Source organism: Thalassophryne amazonica, chromosome 1 (assembly GCF_902500255.1).
Source record: "Thalassophryne amazonica chromosome 1, fThaAma1.1, whole genome shotgun sequence".
In the NCBI taxonomy this organism is placed as follows: domain Eukaryota; kingdom Metazoa; phylum Chordata; class Actinopteri; order Batrachoidiformes; family Batrachoididae; genus Thalassophryne; species Thalassophryne amazonica.
This window is the reverse complement of record NC_047103.1, coordinates 170,009,933-170,028,585: the sequence shown is the minus strand read 5'-3', so window position 1 is coordinate 170,028,585 and position 18,653 is coordinate 170,009,933. Positions and strand designations below refer to the sequence as shown.

The 18,653-nt window shown below is 44.7% G+C and overlaps 1 protein-coding gene across 1 annotated transcript in view; it reads right to left on the bottom strand.

Annotated features, from left to right (window-relative positions):
- Nucleotides 1-18,653, bottom strand: part of LOC117517945 (von Willebrand factor D and EGF domain-containing protein-like) — a 146,014-nt gene that overhangs the window by 59,938 nt on the left and 67,423 nt on the right. The window contains 3 exon segments of the mRNA XM_034179073.1: nucleotides 2,878-2,982; nucleotides 3,948-4,109; nucleotides 4,344-4,480. Coding sequence (XP_034034964.1) covers nucleotides 2,878-2,982; nucleotides 3,948-4,109; nucleotides 4,344-4,480 — 404 coding nt within the window.

Here is an 18,653-nt window from a genome sequence, read left to right as displayed (position 1 = left end):
CCATCCTCACGATAGTGGACCGATTCTCCAAGGCGGCCCACTTCGTGGCCCTCCCGAAGCTCCCGACAGCCAGGAGACAGCGGACCTCCTGGTCCACCACGTCGTCCGGCTGCATGGGATTCCAACAGACATTGTCTCCGATCGCGGTCCCAGTTCTCCTCGCAAGTCGGAGGAGCTTCTGCCGGGAACTGGGGCCACGGTGAGTCTCTCATCCGGGTATCATCCCCAGACCAACGGCAAGCAGAACGGGCCAATCAGGAGGTGGAACAGGCCCTGTGTTGTGACGGCCGCGCACCCGGCGGCCTGGAGTACTCATTTGGCCTGGATCGAGTATGCCCATAACGCCAGGTGTCGTCAGCCACCGGCCTCTCCCCTTTCGAGGTGTGTCTGGGGTACCAGCCTCCTTTGTTTCCGGTGGTTGAGGGAGAGGTCGTGTGGCCCTCGGTCCAGGCCCACCTGCAGAAGGCCGTCGGGTGTGGCGTGCCGCCCGTTCTGCTTTGCTGAGGGCCCGGATGAGGACGAAGGCCCATGCAGACCGTCGGCGGACCCCGCCCCTACATATCGGCCAGGGCAGGAAGTGTGGTTGTCAACTAAGGACATTCCCCTCCAGTGGTCTCCCCTAAATTGCAGGATCGGTATATCGTCCGTTTAAGATCCTCAAGGTCATCAGTCCAGCGGCAGTGAGGCTTCAGCTTCCGGCCTCACTGCGGATCCATCCCGTTTTCCATGTGTCCCGACTTAAGCCACATCACACTTCACCCCTCTGTACTCCGGTCCGGCACCACCTCCTGCCCGGATCATCGATGGCGAGCCGGCTTGGACTGTGCGCCGGCTTTGGATGTCCGAAGGATGGGCCGGGGCTTCCAGTATTTGGTGGACTGGGAGGGGTACGGCCCCGAAGAACGCTCCTGGGTGAAGAGGAGCTTCATCCTGGACCCGGCCCTCCTGGCCGATTTCTACCGCCGCCACCCGGACAAGCTGGTCGGGCGCCAGGAGGCGCCCATTGAGGGGGGGGTCCTGTTGTGTGGGCCGCTGAAGAGGAGGTACTGCTGGCCCACCACCACCAGAGGGCACCCTGCCTGGAGTGCGGGCTCCAGGCACCAGAGGGCGCTGCATCTCACAGGAGCAGCCGGGGTGACAGCTGTCACCTACGACAGCTGTTACCAATCATCTGATCCGCAGCGGTATATCTGCAAGACGTCATCTCCACTTCTCTGCTGAGATATCGCTCTACCAAGGAGGTAACGATCTCAGCTGACTGTGTTGATTCTCTGACAGGAATATCTATTGCTTGTGTGTGTTGGACAGCAGATATTCTGTTTCTTTTTTCGACGAGAGGTGGAGGTGGCATTCCCACCATACATGTTGCTGGTGCACACGCACCCACATCTAACTGTTTTTGTTCCTCGCCAGCAGTACCAGATCCGACAAGCGGAGGCAGTGGCCACCTGGGTGTCGGGACTTGGCGGCTCCAGTATTCCCGGGGTTCGGTGGCGGAGGAAATCGTGTGGTTCCGGTTCTGCTTTGGACGGACGTCTCTTATCTTTGAGCCTGCCCACACGTCACCCTTGTAATTGACTGACTGTTAAATTTCACATTCGCCGTGTTGGTTGTGTTTTTTCACAACAGTAAAGTGTTGTTATTGACTTCCTTCATTGTCCGTTCATTTGCGCCCCTGTTGTGGGTCCGTGTTCCTACACTTTCACACAGTATGTATTGTATCATATTGTAGCATATTGTATCATATTGTAGCATATGTATCGTATCGTATCATATCGTATTGCATCATATCGTATCATATCTATCGTATTGCATTGTATCGTATCATATCTATCGTATTGCATCGTATCATATCATATCTATCGTATCGTATCGTATTGTAATTTGTGCTCCCTGTACAAACACTTTGCACATTTTGTGACAATATCACAAACCAATAGTTTAATGTATTTAGTGCTGCTGAATCACGACATGTTGTGAGACTGAGTGTTTTTTTGCTTGTTAATATTAAAAACTCTTCCAGTTGATCAACAGATCATTTCCGGACCTGTTTCATCTCTCAGAGCACACAATTCCTCAGTGCCCAGGGGCATTCTGGGAAGCTTTCAGTTGCTGTGAATGCTTCAGAAAACAGATTTTTGCCTCCAGGACAGAGTCCCGGAGTCCTTTTAATGTATCATGAGCAACACGTGTCCCTGTCCACCACAAACACGCCAAATAGTTTGGGCACTCGTCAGGGTCCGACAAAAGTTTTGGTCATCTTCAAAACAACTGGCGCTCAACTTCACTGGTCACAGCTGCCTGTCACATGCCGCGCACACGCCACGCCGTCTGTGTGAGAGGCTGAAAAGCACCAGGACGCTCACAAACTCCAATCCATGATAAAAAATGTAAAAAAAAAAGAAAAAAAGACCAAGTTGATAAAACACGACCAGGAAGCAGCAGACCACGCCCACAGGAAGTGCTTTGGTTTACACCTAAAAAACACTTTTAAATGCCACTGATCTCCACGTACAATCAGCAGTAACACACAACGCACACGCCGTCCATGTGAGTGGCACAAGGAGGAGGTTTAGAGGACAGACAGCGCAAACAACGAACAACAAACCACCTCTGATTCACAACCAACCAGTCAGAACTGCAGCATGTCAGTCTTCATCCAACCACCAGGGTCAGTAAAGCATTTCTCAATGTGAAACTTTGTGAATTAATATCTCAGTCAGTATTTGGAGGGTCTTGGTTTTCCAGACTAGGATCCAGGCTTCCATCCAGTGACACCCTGAAGTTTTCTGCTGCGTGAATGTGTGAAACTTGTTGCCAGGTTTCAGTTCGACAGTTAGCATTTACATAGTTTGGGTTTGCAGATGTGTTTCTTACCTTGGACTTACAAAGTCCTGAGCGTGATGCTTCACAGACCTGACAAACACCATCGTAGATCGTCAACACTTTGGCGTGACTGTACAGGGAACCGTCATTGGTCACCTGGAACAGGAAGGGGAGGACTTAGACTGGCTTCTGGGTGCACAGTTTAATTTTCAAACTGTGTTTCCTGTCTGACAAACAATGAAAACAAATATCTTGCATTTGTGCCGTCTGTGGGGATTCTGGATAATTACGATTTTCCGAAAATAAATTCAGATTACTACATAGTTCAAGAGGTCCTGCGACTTAAGTACCGAAAAATCACAACTTCATTATATCAATTATTTATTATCTATCCATCCATCCATCCATCCAGCCATCATCCATCCTCTCTACCCACTTACTCCAATTAAGGGCCACGGGTCATTTATTATTATCATTATTGTTATAATTATTATTAACTATTTTCAGGACTTTCCCAGGAATCACACTGTACAAAATAAATAATAAAAGTACAGTACAAAAAAGTTCTCATATTTTATTGTGTTTGCAAAACTGTGGCTCAGCAATCCATGTTCATCTGCATCAAATAGCTTCCTAAATATTGTCCAGTGCATGTTTAATGGCCCATCTTGCTTATTTTTGGAATTTAAAAGTCCTTTTGGCACACACCACAGGCTGGGGGCTTCCTGGAAAAAAAAAAAAAAAATTCTCTTCAGCTCTCCATATGTGTCCATCTGATGATTCCTTTTGTTCAAACTGTGTCAAATAACACCCAATAAGTTGTCCAACACATTTATTTGTCCATCTTTCTTAGTTTTGGAATTTAAGTCTTTATGTTAAGTAACAGCGCAGGCTGTGGTGTGCACATATGCTAATGAGGTCCTTTCTGTTTTAAAATGCTGTGTTCAAAATCGAGTTCCTTATGCAGAAAAAGGTGCAACTTATTTTCAAGAGGCATTTTTTGACAGGTGTGACTTCAACTCCGAAAAATACAGTATTGTTGAACGTTATCTGGCGCTTGTCTGAGGTGTCCAATGATCTTGTGGACATCAAACACAGATTAAAATGCGCTGCAGCATTACCGTGATCTCCCACCGTGCGTAGGGTTTATCGTCCATTGTGAAGTCTTCGGTGTGGATGGCCGTGTTGCTCAGGGGTGGAACGCTGCAGTCCAAAGCCTTGGAGCTCAGGTACGAGGCTTTAGTCCTTTGTTTCTCTGCTGGAACCCAAATTCCATTCACATACTGTGGAGACAGATTAAAGAAAAAAATTGTGTTTGTCTGATTAAGAACTTTGATCAGTATGGACCTTAAGACCCAAACAAGAACCATCACTGTCAAAGATGTAACTGGTCTGAATGTAAACGACTTCAGTAAAACCCAAAGCAGTTCAATTTCTATTGTGTCAATAATTCTTCTAAAAACACTTCAGTCATCAGTTATAGAAATGTCCTGACCTTTGACCTTGCCATGGCTCACCTTCAGTCTTGTAGCATGACAGCTGAGGTTGGGTGAGTCAATGAAACCAAGACCGAAGACTCGAACCCTGCGGCAGTCAAAGACTCGGAGGTCACACAGTCCACTGTTCTCCAGATCTGTCAGCTTTGCTGGCTGGCCTATCAAGAACCACAAGACAACGTTAATTTCTCAGCCAGTCAAAATACTGAACATTTTTGTTCTTCTTTCAGCTGCTACCATTAGGGGGCGCCACTGCAGACCACGTGTCTCCATTTCACCATGTCCTCTGTATCTTCCTCTGTCTCACCAACCACCTGCATGTCCCCCTCAGCACATCCATAAACCTCCCCTTTGTCCTTCCTCTGCTCCTCCTGCCTGGTGGCTCCATCCTCAACATCCCTCTCCCTATATAGTCCATCCCTCCTTTGCAAATTTTAGAAATCTCAAAAATGGCGACACCGTTTAATTTATTTTAAAAATTCAAGCCAATCAGGTGACAGCTGTCATTATGTATTAATCAATGAATTATTTCCACCCCAAGTTCATTGTGGAAACTTTGCAGATTTCCTTCCAAAATGTAAGCAATTAGGTGTTAATTTCCACTTTAGGGCTGAACCGTTGCATTGACCTAATCAATTACATCGGCTACGAAAGTATGTCAAACGTAAACGGTGTTGCCACAGTAACTTATAAAGTTACTTTATAGTTACATTTTATACTTGCCTCTACTGGTGGTTGGCTCTCACCGCGGTATTGTATCACTTCCTGTTCCGGAGCACAGCGGTTTTGTTGTATCTGTTAGCTGTTTAATCTGCGCAGTTAGATTGAGCTAGTTAACTAGATAACGATTTGTTTCACAGTGTAATCTTCACGTGCCTTAACTAAAGCCTCTGCTGAATCACCTCTAAATTATTTACACATTATTCACTGTGTTTTTAGGAATCCGCTAGCTTAGCGCAGCTACTAGCTCTTAGCCGGTTTAGCATGGTGGCTTCTCCTGTCTCCCGCACTTTTCTGCTCTGGGTGTGAAATGTTTAGTTATTCCTCGGCCTCCTTTAGCAGTAATGGTACTTGTAATAAGTGTAGATTATTCGTAGCTTTGGAGGCCAGGCTGGGCGAATTGGAGACTCGGCTCCGCACCGTGGAAAATTCTACAGCTAGCCAGGCCCCTGTAGTCGGTGCGGACCAAGGTAGCTTAGCTGCCGTTAGTTTCCCTCTGGCAGATCCCGAGCAGCCGGGAAAGCAGGCTGACTGGGTGACTGTGAGGAGGAAGCGTAGCCCTAAACAGAAGCCCCGTGTACACCGCCAACCCGTTCACATTTCTAACTGTTTTCCCCACTCGACGACACACCCGCCGAGGATCAAACTCTGGTTATTGGCGACTCTGTTTGAGAAATGGAAGTTAGCGACACCAGCAACCATAGTCAAATGTCTTCCGGGGGCCAGAGCAGGCAACATTGAAGGAAATTTGAAACTGCTGGCTAAGTGTAAGCGTAAATTTGGTAAGACTGTAATTCACGTCGGCAGTAATGACACCCGGTTACGCCAATTGGAGGTCACTAAAATTAACATTGAATCGGTGTGTAACTTTGCCAAAACAATGTCGGACTCTGTAGTTTTCTCTGGGCCCCTCCCCAATCGGACCGGGAGTGACATGTTTAGCCGCATGTTCTCCTTGATGCTGGCTGTCTGAGTGGTGTCCAAAAAATGAGGTGGGCTTCATAGATAATTGGCAAAGCTTCTGGGAAAACCTGGTCTTGTTGGGAGAGACGGCATCCATCCACTTTGGATGGAGCAGCTCTCATTTCTAGAAATCTGGCCAATTTTCTTAAATCCTCCAAACCGTGACTATCCAGGGTTGGGACCAGGAAGCAGAGTTGTAGTCTTACACACCTCTCTGCAGCTTCTCTCCCCCTGCCATCCCCTCATTACCCCATCCCCGTAGAGACGGTGCCTGCTCCCAGACCACCAATAACCAGCAAAATCTATTTAAGCATAAAAATTCAAAAAGAAAAAATAATATAGCACCTTCAACTGCACCACAGACTAAAACAGTTAAATGTGTCTATTAAACATTAGGTCTCTATTCTAAGTCCCTGTTAGTAAATGATATAATAATTGATCAACATATTGATTTATTCTGCCTTACAGAAACCTGGTTACAGCAGGATGAATATGTTAGTTTAAATGAGTCAACACCCCCAAGTCACTAACTGCCAGAATGCTCGTAGCACGGGCCGAGGCGGAGGATTAGCAGCAATCTTCCATTCCAGCTTATTAATTAATCAAAAACCCAGACAGAGCTTTAATTCATTTGAAAGCTTGACTCTTAGTCTTGTCCATCCAAATTGGAAGTCCCAAAAACCAGTTTTATTTGTTATTATCTATCGTCCACCTGGTCGTTACTGTGAGTTTCTCTGTGAATTTTCAGACCTTTTGTCTGACTTAGTGCTTAGCTCAGATAAGATAATTATAGTGGCCGATTTTAACATCCACACAGATGCTGAGAATGACAGCCTCAACACTGCATTTAATCTATTATTAGACTCAATTGGCTTTGCTCAAAATGTAAATGAGTCCACCCACCACTTTAATCATATCTTAGATCTTGTTGACTTATGGTATGGAAATTGAAGATTTAACAGTATTCCCTGAAAGCTCCCTTCTGTCTGATCATTTCTTAATAACATTTACATTTACTCTGATGGACTACCCAGCAGTGGGGAATAAGTTTCATTACACTAGAAGTCTTTCAGAAAGCACTGTAACTAGGTTAAGGATATGATTCCTTCTTATGTTCTCTAATGCCATATACCAACACAGTGCAGAGTAGCTACCTAAACTCTGTAAGTGAGATGGAGTATCTCGTCAGTAGTTTTAATCTCATTGAAGACAACTTTGGATGCTGTAGCTCCTCTGAAAAAGAGAGCTTTAAATCAGAAGTGCCTGACTCTGTGGTATAACTCACAAACTCGCAGCTTAAAGCAGAAACCCGTAAGTTGGAGAGGAAATGGCATCTCACTAATTTAGAAGATCTTCACTTAGCCTGGAAAAAGAGTCTGTTTCTCTATAAAAAAAAAAGCCCTCCGTAAAGCTAGGACATCTTATACTCATCACTAATTGAAGAAATAAGAACAACCCCAGGTTTCTTTTCAGCACTGTAGCCAGGCTGACAAAGAGTCAGAGCTCTATTGAGCCGAGTATTCCTTTAACTTTAACTAGTACTGACTTCATGACTTTCTTTGCTAATAAAATTTTAACTATTACAGAAAAAATTACTCATAACCATCCCAAAGACGTATCGTTATCTTTGGCTGCATTCAGTGATGCCGGTATTTGGTTAGACTCTTTCTCTCCGATTGTTCTGTCTGAGTTATTTTCATTAGTTACTTCATCCAAACATCAACATGTCTATTAGACCCCATTCCTACCAGGCTGCTCAAGGAAGCCCTACCATTATTTAATGCTTCGCTTAAATAGATCTCTATCTTTATTAGTTGGCTATGTACCACAGGTTTAAGGTGGCAGTAATTAAACCATTACTTAAAAAGCATCATTGACCCAGCTATCTTAGCTAATTATAGGCCAATCTCCAATCCTTTTCTCTCAAATTCTTGAAAGGATAGTTGTAAAACAACTGATCTGCAGAGGAATGGTCTATTTGAAGAGTCAGTCAGTTTAGAATTCATCAGTACAGAAACAGCATTAGTGAAGGTTACTAATGATTCTTATGGCCTCAGAAAGTGGACTCATCTCTGTGCTTGTTCTGTTAGACCTCAGTGCTGCTTTTGATACTGTTGACCATAAAATTTATTACAGAGATTAGAGCATGCCATAGTATTAAAGGACTGCGCTGCAGTGGTTTGAATCATATTATCTAATAGATTACAATTTGTTCATGTAAATGGGGAATCTCTTCACAGACTAAGGTTAATTATGGAGTTCCACAAGGTTTCTGTGCTAGGACCAATTTTATTCACTCTTATACGTGCTTCCCTTAGGCAGTATTAGACGGCATTGCTTAAATTTTCATTGTTACGCAGATGATACCCAGCTTATTATCCATGAAGCCAGAGGACACACCAATTAGCTAAACTGCAGGATTGTCTACAGACATAAAGACATGGATGACCTTACTTCCTGCTTTTAAACTCAGATAAAACTGAAGTTATTTGTACTTGGCCCCAAAATCTTAGAAACATGGGTCTAACCAGATCCTTACTCTGGATGGCATACCCTGACCTCTAGTAATACTGGAGAAATCTTGGAGTCATTTTGATCATAGTATGTCATTCAATGCGCATATTAAACAATATGTAGGACGTGCTTTTTTGCATTTACCAATATCCTAAATTAGAAAGGTCTGTCTCAGAGTGATGCTGAAAATATTCATGCTTTATTTCCTCTAGGCTGGACGATTGTAATTCATTATTATCAGGTTGTCCTAAAAGTTCCCTGAAAAGCCTTCAGTAATTCAAAATGCTGCAGCTAGAGTACTGACAGGGACTAGAAGGAAGAGCATATCTCACCCATATTGGCCTCTCTTCATTGGCTTCCTGTTAATTCTAGAATAGAATTTAAAATTCTTCTTCTTACTTATAGTTTTGAATAATCAGGTCCCATCTTATCTTAGGGACCTCATAGTACCATATCACCCCAAGAGCGCTTCGCTCTCAGACTACAGGCTTACTTGTAGTTCCTAGGGTTTGTAGAGTAGAATGGGAGGCAGAGCCTTCAGCTTCACTCCTCTCCTGTGGAACCAGCTCCCAATTCAGATCAGGAGACAGACACCCTCTCTACTTTTTAAGATTAGCTTAAAACTTTCCTTTTTGCTAAAGCTTATAGTTAGGGCTGGATCAGTCCCTGAACCATCCCTTAGTTATGCGCTATAGACTTAGACTGCTGGGGGGTTCCCATGATGCACTGAGTTTCTTCTCTTTTGCTCTGTATGCACCGCTCTGCATTTAATCATTAGTGATTGATCTCTGCTCCCCTCCACAGCATGTCTTTTTCCTGGTTCTCTCCTCAGCCCCAACCGTCCCGCAGAAGACTGCCCCTCCCTGGCTGGTTCTGCTGGAGGTTTCTCCTGTTAAAGGGAGTTTTTCCTTCCCACTGTCGCCAAGTGCTTGCTCACAGGGGGGTCGTTTTGACCGTTGGGGTTTTTACGTAATTATTCTAGGGCTTTTGCCTTACAATATAAAGCGCCTTGGGGCAACTGTTTGTTGTGATTTGGCGCTATATAAATAAAATTGATTGATTGGTTGACAGTTACTTTATACAGTTACTTCAAGAGCAGCTGTGGACAACTTGCCGAATGTAACTAATAAAGTAACTAGTAAACTAACTTGTTTATTTTTAAGATTGAATATCTATTAGTTACTATGCCGATTACTCAATCTTAAGTTTAACCAAGTTAGATTACGTTACCTTATTAGTTACATTACTTATTAGTTACAAGTTGTCGCAGCTGCTAATAAAGTAACTGTGTAAAGTAACTAAAAAAGTAATAAAGTAATGTTTCAAGGTAACTGTGGCAACACTGAACATAACAGTCTACCACAGCAGCACATCGACTATCTTCGAACATCTTAAACATCTCCAAACTCAAAACCACAAGAGAGGTGAAAGTTTTATTACGTGAGTTTTCTCTCCCAGTTGGACATGTCTGGAAGACCTCCCCAGAGAGACCACCAGGGGCATCCTCACCAGATACCTAAATCACCTCTGTTACGAAGAAGCAGCGGCTGTACTCTGAGTCCATCCCAGAGACTCGAGCTCCTCATGCTATCCTCACCTATGGTTAGACCAAAAGGTCACAGATACAAGCGACGGGAATGAGTTTCCTGCGTCGGGTATCTGGTCCGACACTCCTGGACGGCTGTGCTTCAGAGTGCTGCAGAACTTAAATACAATGGATGTATTTACACAATTGAATTGAAGTTGACCACAAAACATCTTGAGTTCATACTGTCTGCAATACAACAAAGTCAAAGTAAATTTTAAGAATCAGTGTTGTTTGTTTTTATAATTTACTGTCACAACTTTCTCTGGTTTCATGTTGTAAAAGATTAACCCAAATGGTAAATGGGTTAATCTGCACAGATGGAACCTATCCTGCGGGCTATGTTCTCGACGCCTGGGAGAAGTGCGCGTCGCGTGCTTGGCACCACTTTCCATGGAAGATGTTGAGGATTTATTCTTATTTGCTTTTATGGCAGGAGGGCTTTTGCTGATGAGGCGCTGCCCTGACCTACCGGAAAATTGGCAGACGGCTACCAAAGCCATAACCCCATACCTGTCCGTCATGATTAATGAAGTGGGCAAGGGGTACAATCTCAGACCACGTTAACTCTTGAACTTAAACGCAAATTGGAAATCATTTCAGAGCAATGTCTGCCTTGCAAAAGAACTGATGTTGGAGACCAGTGAATATTCACAGTTGGATCTGGACAGTTAAAGAGAGGCCATATTGGAACTCTGTGCTTCTCTGCTTAACCCAAACATGGCAGCCTTATCAGCTACCAAAGGTTAAACTGCCCCGTTTGTTTTCCTCCAGAAGAATTTTCAAAGGCCTTGGTGAAGCATCTGGCTCCCCTTCATTTGCCCTCCCCTACAGTCTGTGGTTGTCAAGGCCACTCCAGACTCTACGCATACACGTACAGAGACTGACATGAACTCATCTGCACAGATGACGCACGCTCCCCACCCCTACCCCCTCCCCTGTGTTTCTACTTCCCCCAGCCTCCACTCTGCCACTCCCTCCGAGATCAGCTGCGCGGTGGAAATGCTGCTGCAGCCCCTACACACTCATTGCCTCAATTCGGATGACGGACTGTTTCAAAGCTTAGTGTGCATAAACAAATCAAATGTATATGTGCGGTTTTTTAATTCTGATGTGTGCCATTATTATGTTCAACTAGTAATAACTGTGGATTAATTGCTGTAATTTTGTTTGAGGTAATTGGGTGTGAAGATGACTTGCCCTTTTAGGGATCAATAAAGTTGTTTGAATCTTGAAGTGAATAGATGATCACCACCCCAAAATTAGACAGATGAATGGATGAACCAATAATTGTTTCACTTTCTAAGACTGTCATGATCCCACTCGGGACACTCACTGATGGGCCGGCTGCAGTCGTAGAGGCTGAACCCCGGGTGGCACCGGCAGCCCCACTCTGTGCACCGCCCATCCCACTGCAGAAGTTGGGACATCGCAGTGCCATCACCACCTGCCCTGGTCGTGCTTCACCAGACACTCCGAGGACTCGCTGGGTCCGGTTTTCCAACAGCCTCCGTTCACATTCGTTCTCCAGGTACGGCAGCAGCGCCTTCTCCCCCCAGGTCATCCTTCAGCTGCAGGTCCAGGGTGCAGAGATCCACAGCTTCATCCAGACGGCGCCCCAGCAACTCCCGGCACGATGCCCCAACAGTGGAGTTGGCCAGAGCTAAATGGCACACCTCCAGAGCTGTGGCTGATGTCAGACCACTTGGAGTGGGCCACCTGGGACGGACCTCAGGTCGGCTTTCTGCAAGATGATCCTCTGGAAGAAGTAGGCAAAATTCTCCAGATCAGTCTGACTGAGGCTTTGTGAAGTGAAGACAGGTTTAAATTCAAACAATGTCTGTTGCCTTGATCTGCCAGTGGACAGAAAGTCCCTGAAGTCACTGTCCAGTTCATCATCATCATCATCATCATCATGATCATCATCATAGTCCTCATCATGTTCATCTGTTGTCTCCAGAGGAGGAGCGCTGAATGCAGACATGTCCAGGACCCTGAACGTTGCCTGGACCCCTGCGTGTTCCAGAGTTGTGTCAGTAGAAGGAAACACAGATGTGTCATCAACATCTTCATACGTGACGCAGGATGACTCCGTGGCATACATGTCTTATTCCCTCTGTCGCCATGGTGATGAGTACTGTATCCCGCTCGGCACCGACAGAACGGCCTCCGGACCACCTGAGCGGTTTTAGGAGGCGTGGCATCAAATAAACTCTCACCAGGGAGGAGCCAACAACAACAACACAAAGCACAGACACAAATACAACAACAATTATTAGTGTTATCAGGCTGCTTTTCACTCAGTCAGGTAACTTAACTATGTTGCCATATTATTGTTATTGTTCGTATTGTTCTAATCTTTATTTTTAAAATACCTCTTAATTTGCTTGGCCCCCCCCCTCCCCCGCTCCACATGGTGTTAAACATAGTATTGACTATCGAGTGTTCTCCTGGGTATCGGTGTCGAGTTTGAATTTCTCATATGTTCGCTGAACGTTACGGTGACTCGAACATGCGGACGTGTCGTTGCTGACTGCCTCCAGTCCTCTATGAAGTGATGCAGGTTGTCTGCGTGGAAGGATCTGCCGTCAGCGCCGAGGAAATCGTTGTTGATGGTGATCGAAGGTGCCGCAGAGACCCTGCGTGCTGCCGTAGTCGACACTGGGCGCGGATGGACAGGCTCACCCCAGTCGCTGACATCGGCCCTAACAAAGGCCCCGGAGGGAAAGATCAGCTACAGGAAGAGAGTCACATCCAGCAGCTCATTAACACCTTCTTCAAACCTAGAACCTGAAAGAACCCAACATTCATGCAGCTGACGGATCCTAGATTCCTCGAACCACGACCGGGTGCGGGTCCTACATTAAACCAGTCCACTGGCACTCTCTGGGAACCAGCTACGAACTTGTGGCAGTGACAAAATGATGGGATACCTACAGTGACCTTCTTCCCCTGATGGGTTTCCAGCACCTGACCTGTTCCTGGTGCCATCTCCGTCCTCGAGGTCCTTCAGGGTGAGACGGGGCTTTGTTTCTTGTGGCTGGCTGTTGCACATGTCCAAAACGGTGACATCGTTCCCGTCTCGTGCCGCAACGCCACAGTTGCAGGTGACAGCGTGGTCATGGCTGCCACAGTCCCACTGCCGGGAGTGGACTTCAAAGTCCCGGGCCAGACTCCGGTATAGAACAAAGGTGCCGGTCTGGTGGTTTTCATAATACCTGCAAAATAAATACATAAAAATAACTAAATAAATAAATAAATGGAAAAAAAAAACGGAGGTCTAGCTGCTGTGTTCAGGACAGATACACATGTAGAATGATTGACTGTGAACAATTCCCCTTGTTTGAATCAAAATGATTAAGGTCGGTTCCTCAAACAGTTTTTATGTCATTTTAATTTATCGTATTTCGTGCTGAAATGGTTTACCTCCTATTTGACAAACAGGAGTTTTAGCGTTTCAGTAAACCATGTTAGGTCTGAGTCAGCTCATTGCAGTGTGGCATCACAAGGCTCGGTGCTGGGGCCACTCTTGTTTCTTTTATATATTCTTCCCCTTGGGCAGATAATTCAGCGTTTCAGTGATGTGTCCTATCATCTGTATGCTGATGACATACAACTATACTCTTTTAAAACTACGGAACTTGGGAAACTGAACTCTTTAATGAACTGTCTGTCACAGGTGAAGCAGTGGCTGAATGGAAATAGCCTTCAATTGAACTCCGAGAAAACTGAGACACTTGTTGCCCCTGATGATGCCATTCCCGGCATCAAGCAGCAGCTGGGTGACTTGGGCTCGTCAGTTAAGACAAGTCTGCGGAATCTCTGAGTTATCTTTGATGAAGTAATGTCTCTTTCTGAGCATTGTAATAAATTAATTAGAAATTGTTTTTTTCACTTGCGGAATATCGCCAAGCTGCGACAGGTGGTATCTTGCCATGAGCTGGAGACAATCATCCACGCCTTATCTCCTCACGATTGGACTACTGTAACAGCCTGTTTACCTGCCTTAGTAGAAAAGACCTTAACCGGCTACAATACGTCCAAAACTCTGCTGCGAGGCTGTTGACTCGTACAAACAGGAGAGCTCATATTACCCCTGTCCTAAAGTCTCTCCATTGGCTCCCAGTTGAGTCTAGACTCACTTTCAAAATCTTGGTCCTGACGTTCCGAGCCCTTCATGGTCAGGCTCCCGGATATATTAAAGATCTGATTCAGCCTTATACCTCTGCCCGTAGTCTCAGGTCTTCAGGCCAGAACCTGCTGATGGTTCCAAGAACCTGCTTTAAAACCCGAGGTGACAGATCTTTTAAAGCCACAGCTCCTCGTCTCTGGAACGAACTGCCACTTTTCCTGCGTTCCCTGGAATGTGCTGAGACTTTTAAGAAGCATTTGAAGACTCTTCTCTTTAATAAGGCTTTTCAGAACTGACCAATCTTAACCTTGTCCTTTGTTTTATGTATGTTTTATTATTTTTATGGTATTTTAACCTGTGAAGCGCTTTGTGACTTATGTCTGTGAAAGGCGCTATATAAAAAATTTACTTACTTACATTTTTAATCAAATGGTACTTCTCTTTTTAACCAATTGTAGTCAGTGTGTAAGAGTCAATAACTCTCTCAGAGGTGAGAACCATCAGCACGGGGGCTCCACAGGGCTGTGTTTGCTCACCACTTCTCTTCACACTGTACACAAATGAATACTCACATATTCATCCATGAAATGATGTTTTTAAATTTTCGGATGATACAGCCATCTTGAGCCTATTGGACAAAGACACAGGTACACCGACTTATCACTCAGAAATAGAGAATTTCATTCAGTGGTGTGACACCAACCATCTCATTTTAAATGTCTCTAAGACTAAGTACATGGTCTTGGACATAGCCGGCCCAAGGCATACGCCAACTACACGGTCGCTTAGGGCCTCCACGCCACCAGGGGGCCCCGAGAGCACTGAGACGTTGTGATAAAAAAGTAAATATATACATGAAATTAAAATAATATTGAATAATTTAAACGAAACTGTATTACACCCGAAAAAAATAAATTCATTTTGAGAAAATACCAATACTAGGTTAATTGATGCCTCCTGTTGGCTGCTGCCTCCGTTGGACGAATTTAGACGCACCGCTTGGGTCAGGTGGTCGATGACTAATCGTGAGGAATGAAATGAGTGCAAGTCATGTCTCAGAAAAGAAATTATCCCTCTGGAGCGGAGAAAAGAAAAAAGAAGAAGTTGGAAGACGAGAAAAAACAACAAGACAAAGGTAGGTTTGCATGTCCAATATTACAATTTTTGTTGTCATTATTTGCGAAATGCTCCGTTCGTTTAGTGTAAAGTGCTTTAGGTGTCTTAAAGTCAGAGGCGACTGCAGGGGAAGCTCAGCTTCCCCTAAAATGTCAAAAAATAAGTGATCAAATATATACTGTTGTGTGTACATGTCATTGCCTAAATATGCGTTACAACGCGCTCAACTTTTGTTCAGAATCTGCTTCTTATCACTGGTAACGACACGGCTTTCCTCTCACTCAAACCCGCAGCTTCACAGTGCTTTAAACAGTCCACAGATTTCAATAGCGACACAAAGACTGCAGCGAAACGAGACGAGTCATTGGATAAATGCTGGGCTTTGTCCCGCCCATCGGACGCTCAGCGTGTCTGGGGTCTATGGGGCAGTGGGCGGGCCTCGGCTGGCCGTGACGCTCAGCTTCTGCATGATGATTGGATGATCTGTCTGAGGCGAATGAGCGAATCAGCGATCTTTTGGTGTAAACATCCGTGGGAGCATTTTTAATTTTCATTCTGTTCTGAGTTGAACCGGAGACTTTCGTAATCCTCTTAGCGGGATTTTCTTTGTTAAAAACGACTAGCGACAAATCAAGCTTCTATTTCTGGTGGTTTTTTTTGTGGCTGCTTGTGTTTGGAGACTGACTTCTATCACTCTGACTTCTATCGCAGTTTCTGTCGCTACCGAGCAGCGGGTGCTGCTGAGCTCCTCCACCGTCACAAAGCGCTCACAGGCGGACACACTTCACACGAGCCTCCCGCCAGTCCCAGTTAGCAAGCTAGCTAGGTAGGTAGCAAGCTGCACATAATGGCAATTTGAATGTTGTGGACCGGATTTTGGCGAAGCCATTTGATAATCTTCCTTAACGAAGAAAAACTTAGAGTTAAACAGCAGGACAGATCAACTCCTCAGATTAATTTGGTGCAAAAGGTGGGGAAAAGTAGCTCAGCTCTCAATGGTTTACAGGCCAAAGTTAAAGCAATAGCCCCCATGTTGTGGATTTCTATGTTCATTTTGTAGATTATTTAAGTATTCTATTTATTATTTAAGTATTTAATTTTGATTACAACTTTATTTTTCTGTAAGATAATGTGAATGTCATTTGATTCTATTTTGTATTTGGATATTGAACATTTTGCACACCATTGCACATCTGAAAGAAATTAAACTAACGTGTTTACTATAAATGCAGTCTCCTGCCTGATGTTACTTTCAAATAGTTAAATTATGAGCCATACTTACACATCACTGTGTATGTAGAAGTTAATTAAAACGATTTATGAGTTTGCTACCCTTTTAAGGTTAAAAACAAGAATGACACCTGTATGATGTAAGATAATTACAAATAATGCTAATGATTGTGGGTACATTACACACATAACAGTGTAGCCTATGGAATAATGAGGCATCTGGTGCTGAGGTGATGGTAGGGGGGCCCAAAATGAAATTCTGCTTAAGGCCCCATAAAGGCTTGGGCCGGCCCTGGTCTTGGACCCTGTGTCTGTAGGAGACCACAGTGTGGTGGTTACGCACAACACACGTATAAGCCAGGTTTGCTCTTACAAGTACCTCAGAATTGATTTGGATAATACTTTTAGCTGGAAGGTCCATGTGGATAGTCTGTGTCCTCGAATCCAGCAGAGACTATACTTTTAACGCAGGCTCAGAGTTTTTGGTGTGGACCAGAGAATTATGTTTATTCTACCAAGCTGTCTTGGAGAGCTTGATAAGGTTTGGTATATCAGTGTGATTTGGTAACTCACTGTGCAATTACAAACCAAACTCAGTCATCTGATCCACACTGATATGAAGGTGACGGGATGGAAGGAGAACCAGGACCTGCAGTCTTTGTATGAGCAGGGTATTCTCATTTGAGTTCAGAGGATATTGACCGACTCCTCACAGAGTTCCAAAATTAAGGATGAACCTTTTAAAAAGTCACTTGTGCCGACGTGTATCAGACTTCTGAATAAGATTGCGTAAGGCAGCAGAATTGTGTGACGCTCCATGGTGTTTATGGTTAGGGGAAGTGTGCAATATGGGGGGGGGGGATTGTCTGTTAAATTGTAGGTTTGTTGTGTCATATTTATGTGGGGTGTTATATTGGATGGGGTTTTTATTGTTTTTATGGATTTTATTGTTTTTATTGTGTTTTTTCTTTAATGTTTTTATCGTGCATTGTATGCAGTATATGAGTCCAAGATGAATTTCCCTTTTTGGGATAATAAAGTATATCGTATCGTATCGTATCATATTGTATCGTATGTATCATATTGTATCGTATTGTATCATATCTATCGTATCGTATCGCATCGTATCATATTGTATCGTATCATATTGTATCGTATTGTATCATATCTATCGTATCGTATCGCATCGTATCATATTGTATCGTATCGTATCGTATCATATCATATTGTATCATATCGTATCGTCATATTGTATCATATCGTATCGTATTGTATATTGTATCATATATTGTATTGTATCGTATCTGTTGTGTGGGCCGCTGAAGAGGAGGTACTGCTGGCCCACCACCACCAGAGGGCACCCTGGCTGGAGTGCGGGCTCCAGGCACCAGAGGGCGCTGCCATCTCACAGGAGCAGCCGGGGTGACAGCTGTCACCTACGACAGCTGTTACCAATCATCTGATCCGCAGCGGTATATCTGCAAGACGTCATCTCCACTTCTCTGCCGAGATATCGCTCTACCAAGGAGGTAACGATCTCAGCTGACTGTGTTGATTCTCTGACAAGAATATCTATTGCTTGTGTGTGTTGGACAGCAGATATTCTGTTTCTTTTTTCGACGAGAGGTGGAGGTGGCATTCCCACCATATGTGTTGCTGGGTGCACACGCACCCACATCTAACTGTTTTTGTTCCTTGCCAGCAGTACCAGATCCGACAAGCGGAGGCAGTGGCCACCTGGGTGTTCGGGACTTGGCAGCTCCAGTATTCCCGGGGTTCGGTGGCGGAGGAAATCGTGTGGTTCCGGTTCTGCTTTGGACGGACGTCTCTTATCTTTGAGCCTGCCCACACGTCACCCTTGTAATTGACTGACTGTTAAATTTCACATTCGCCGTGTTGGTTGTGTTTTTTCACAACAGTAAAGTGTTGTTATTTGACTTCCTTCATTGTCCGTTCATTTGCGCCCCTGTTGTGGGTCCGTGTTCCTACACTTTCACAACAGGATATCTCTCGCCGCTCAGGTGGAAGCGCGCCCTCAGGGCGCTGCTGCGGCTCTCCCTCCTGTCGATCC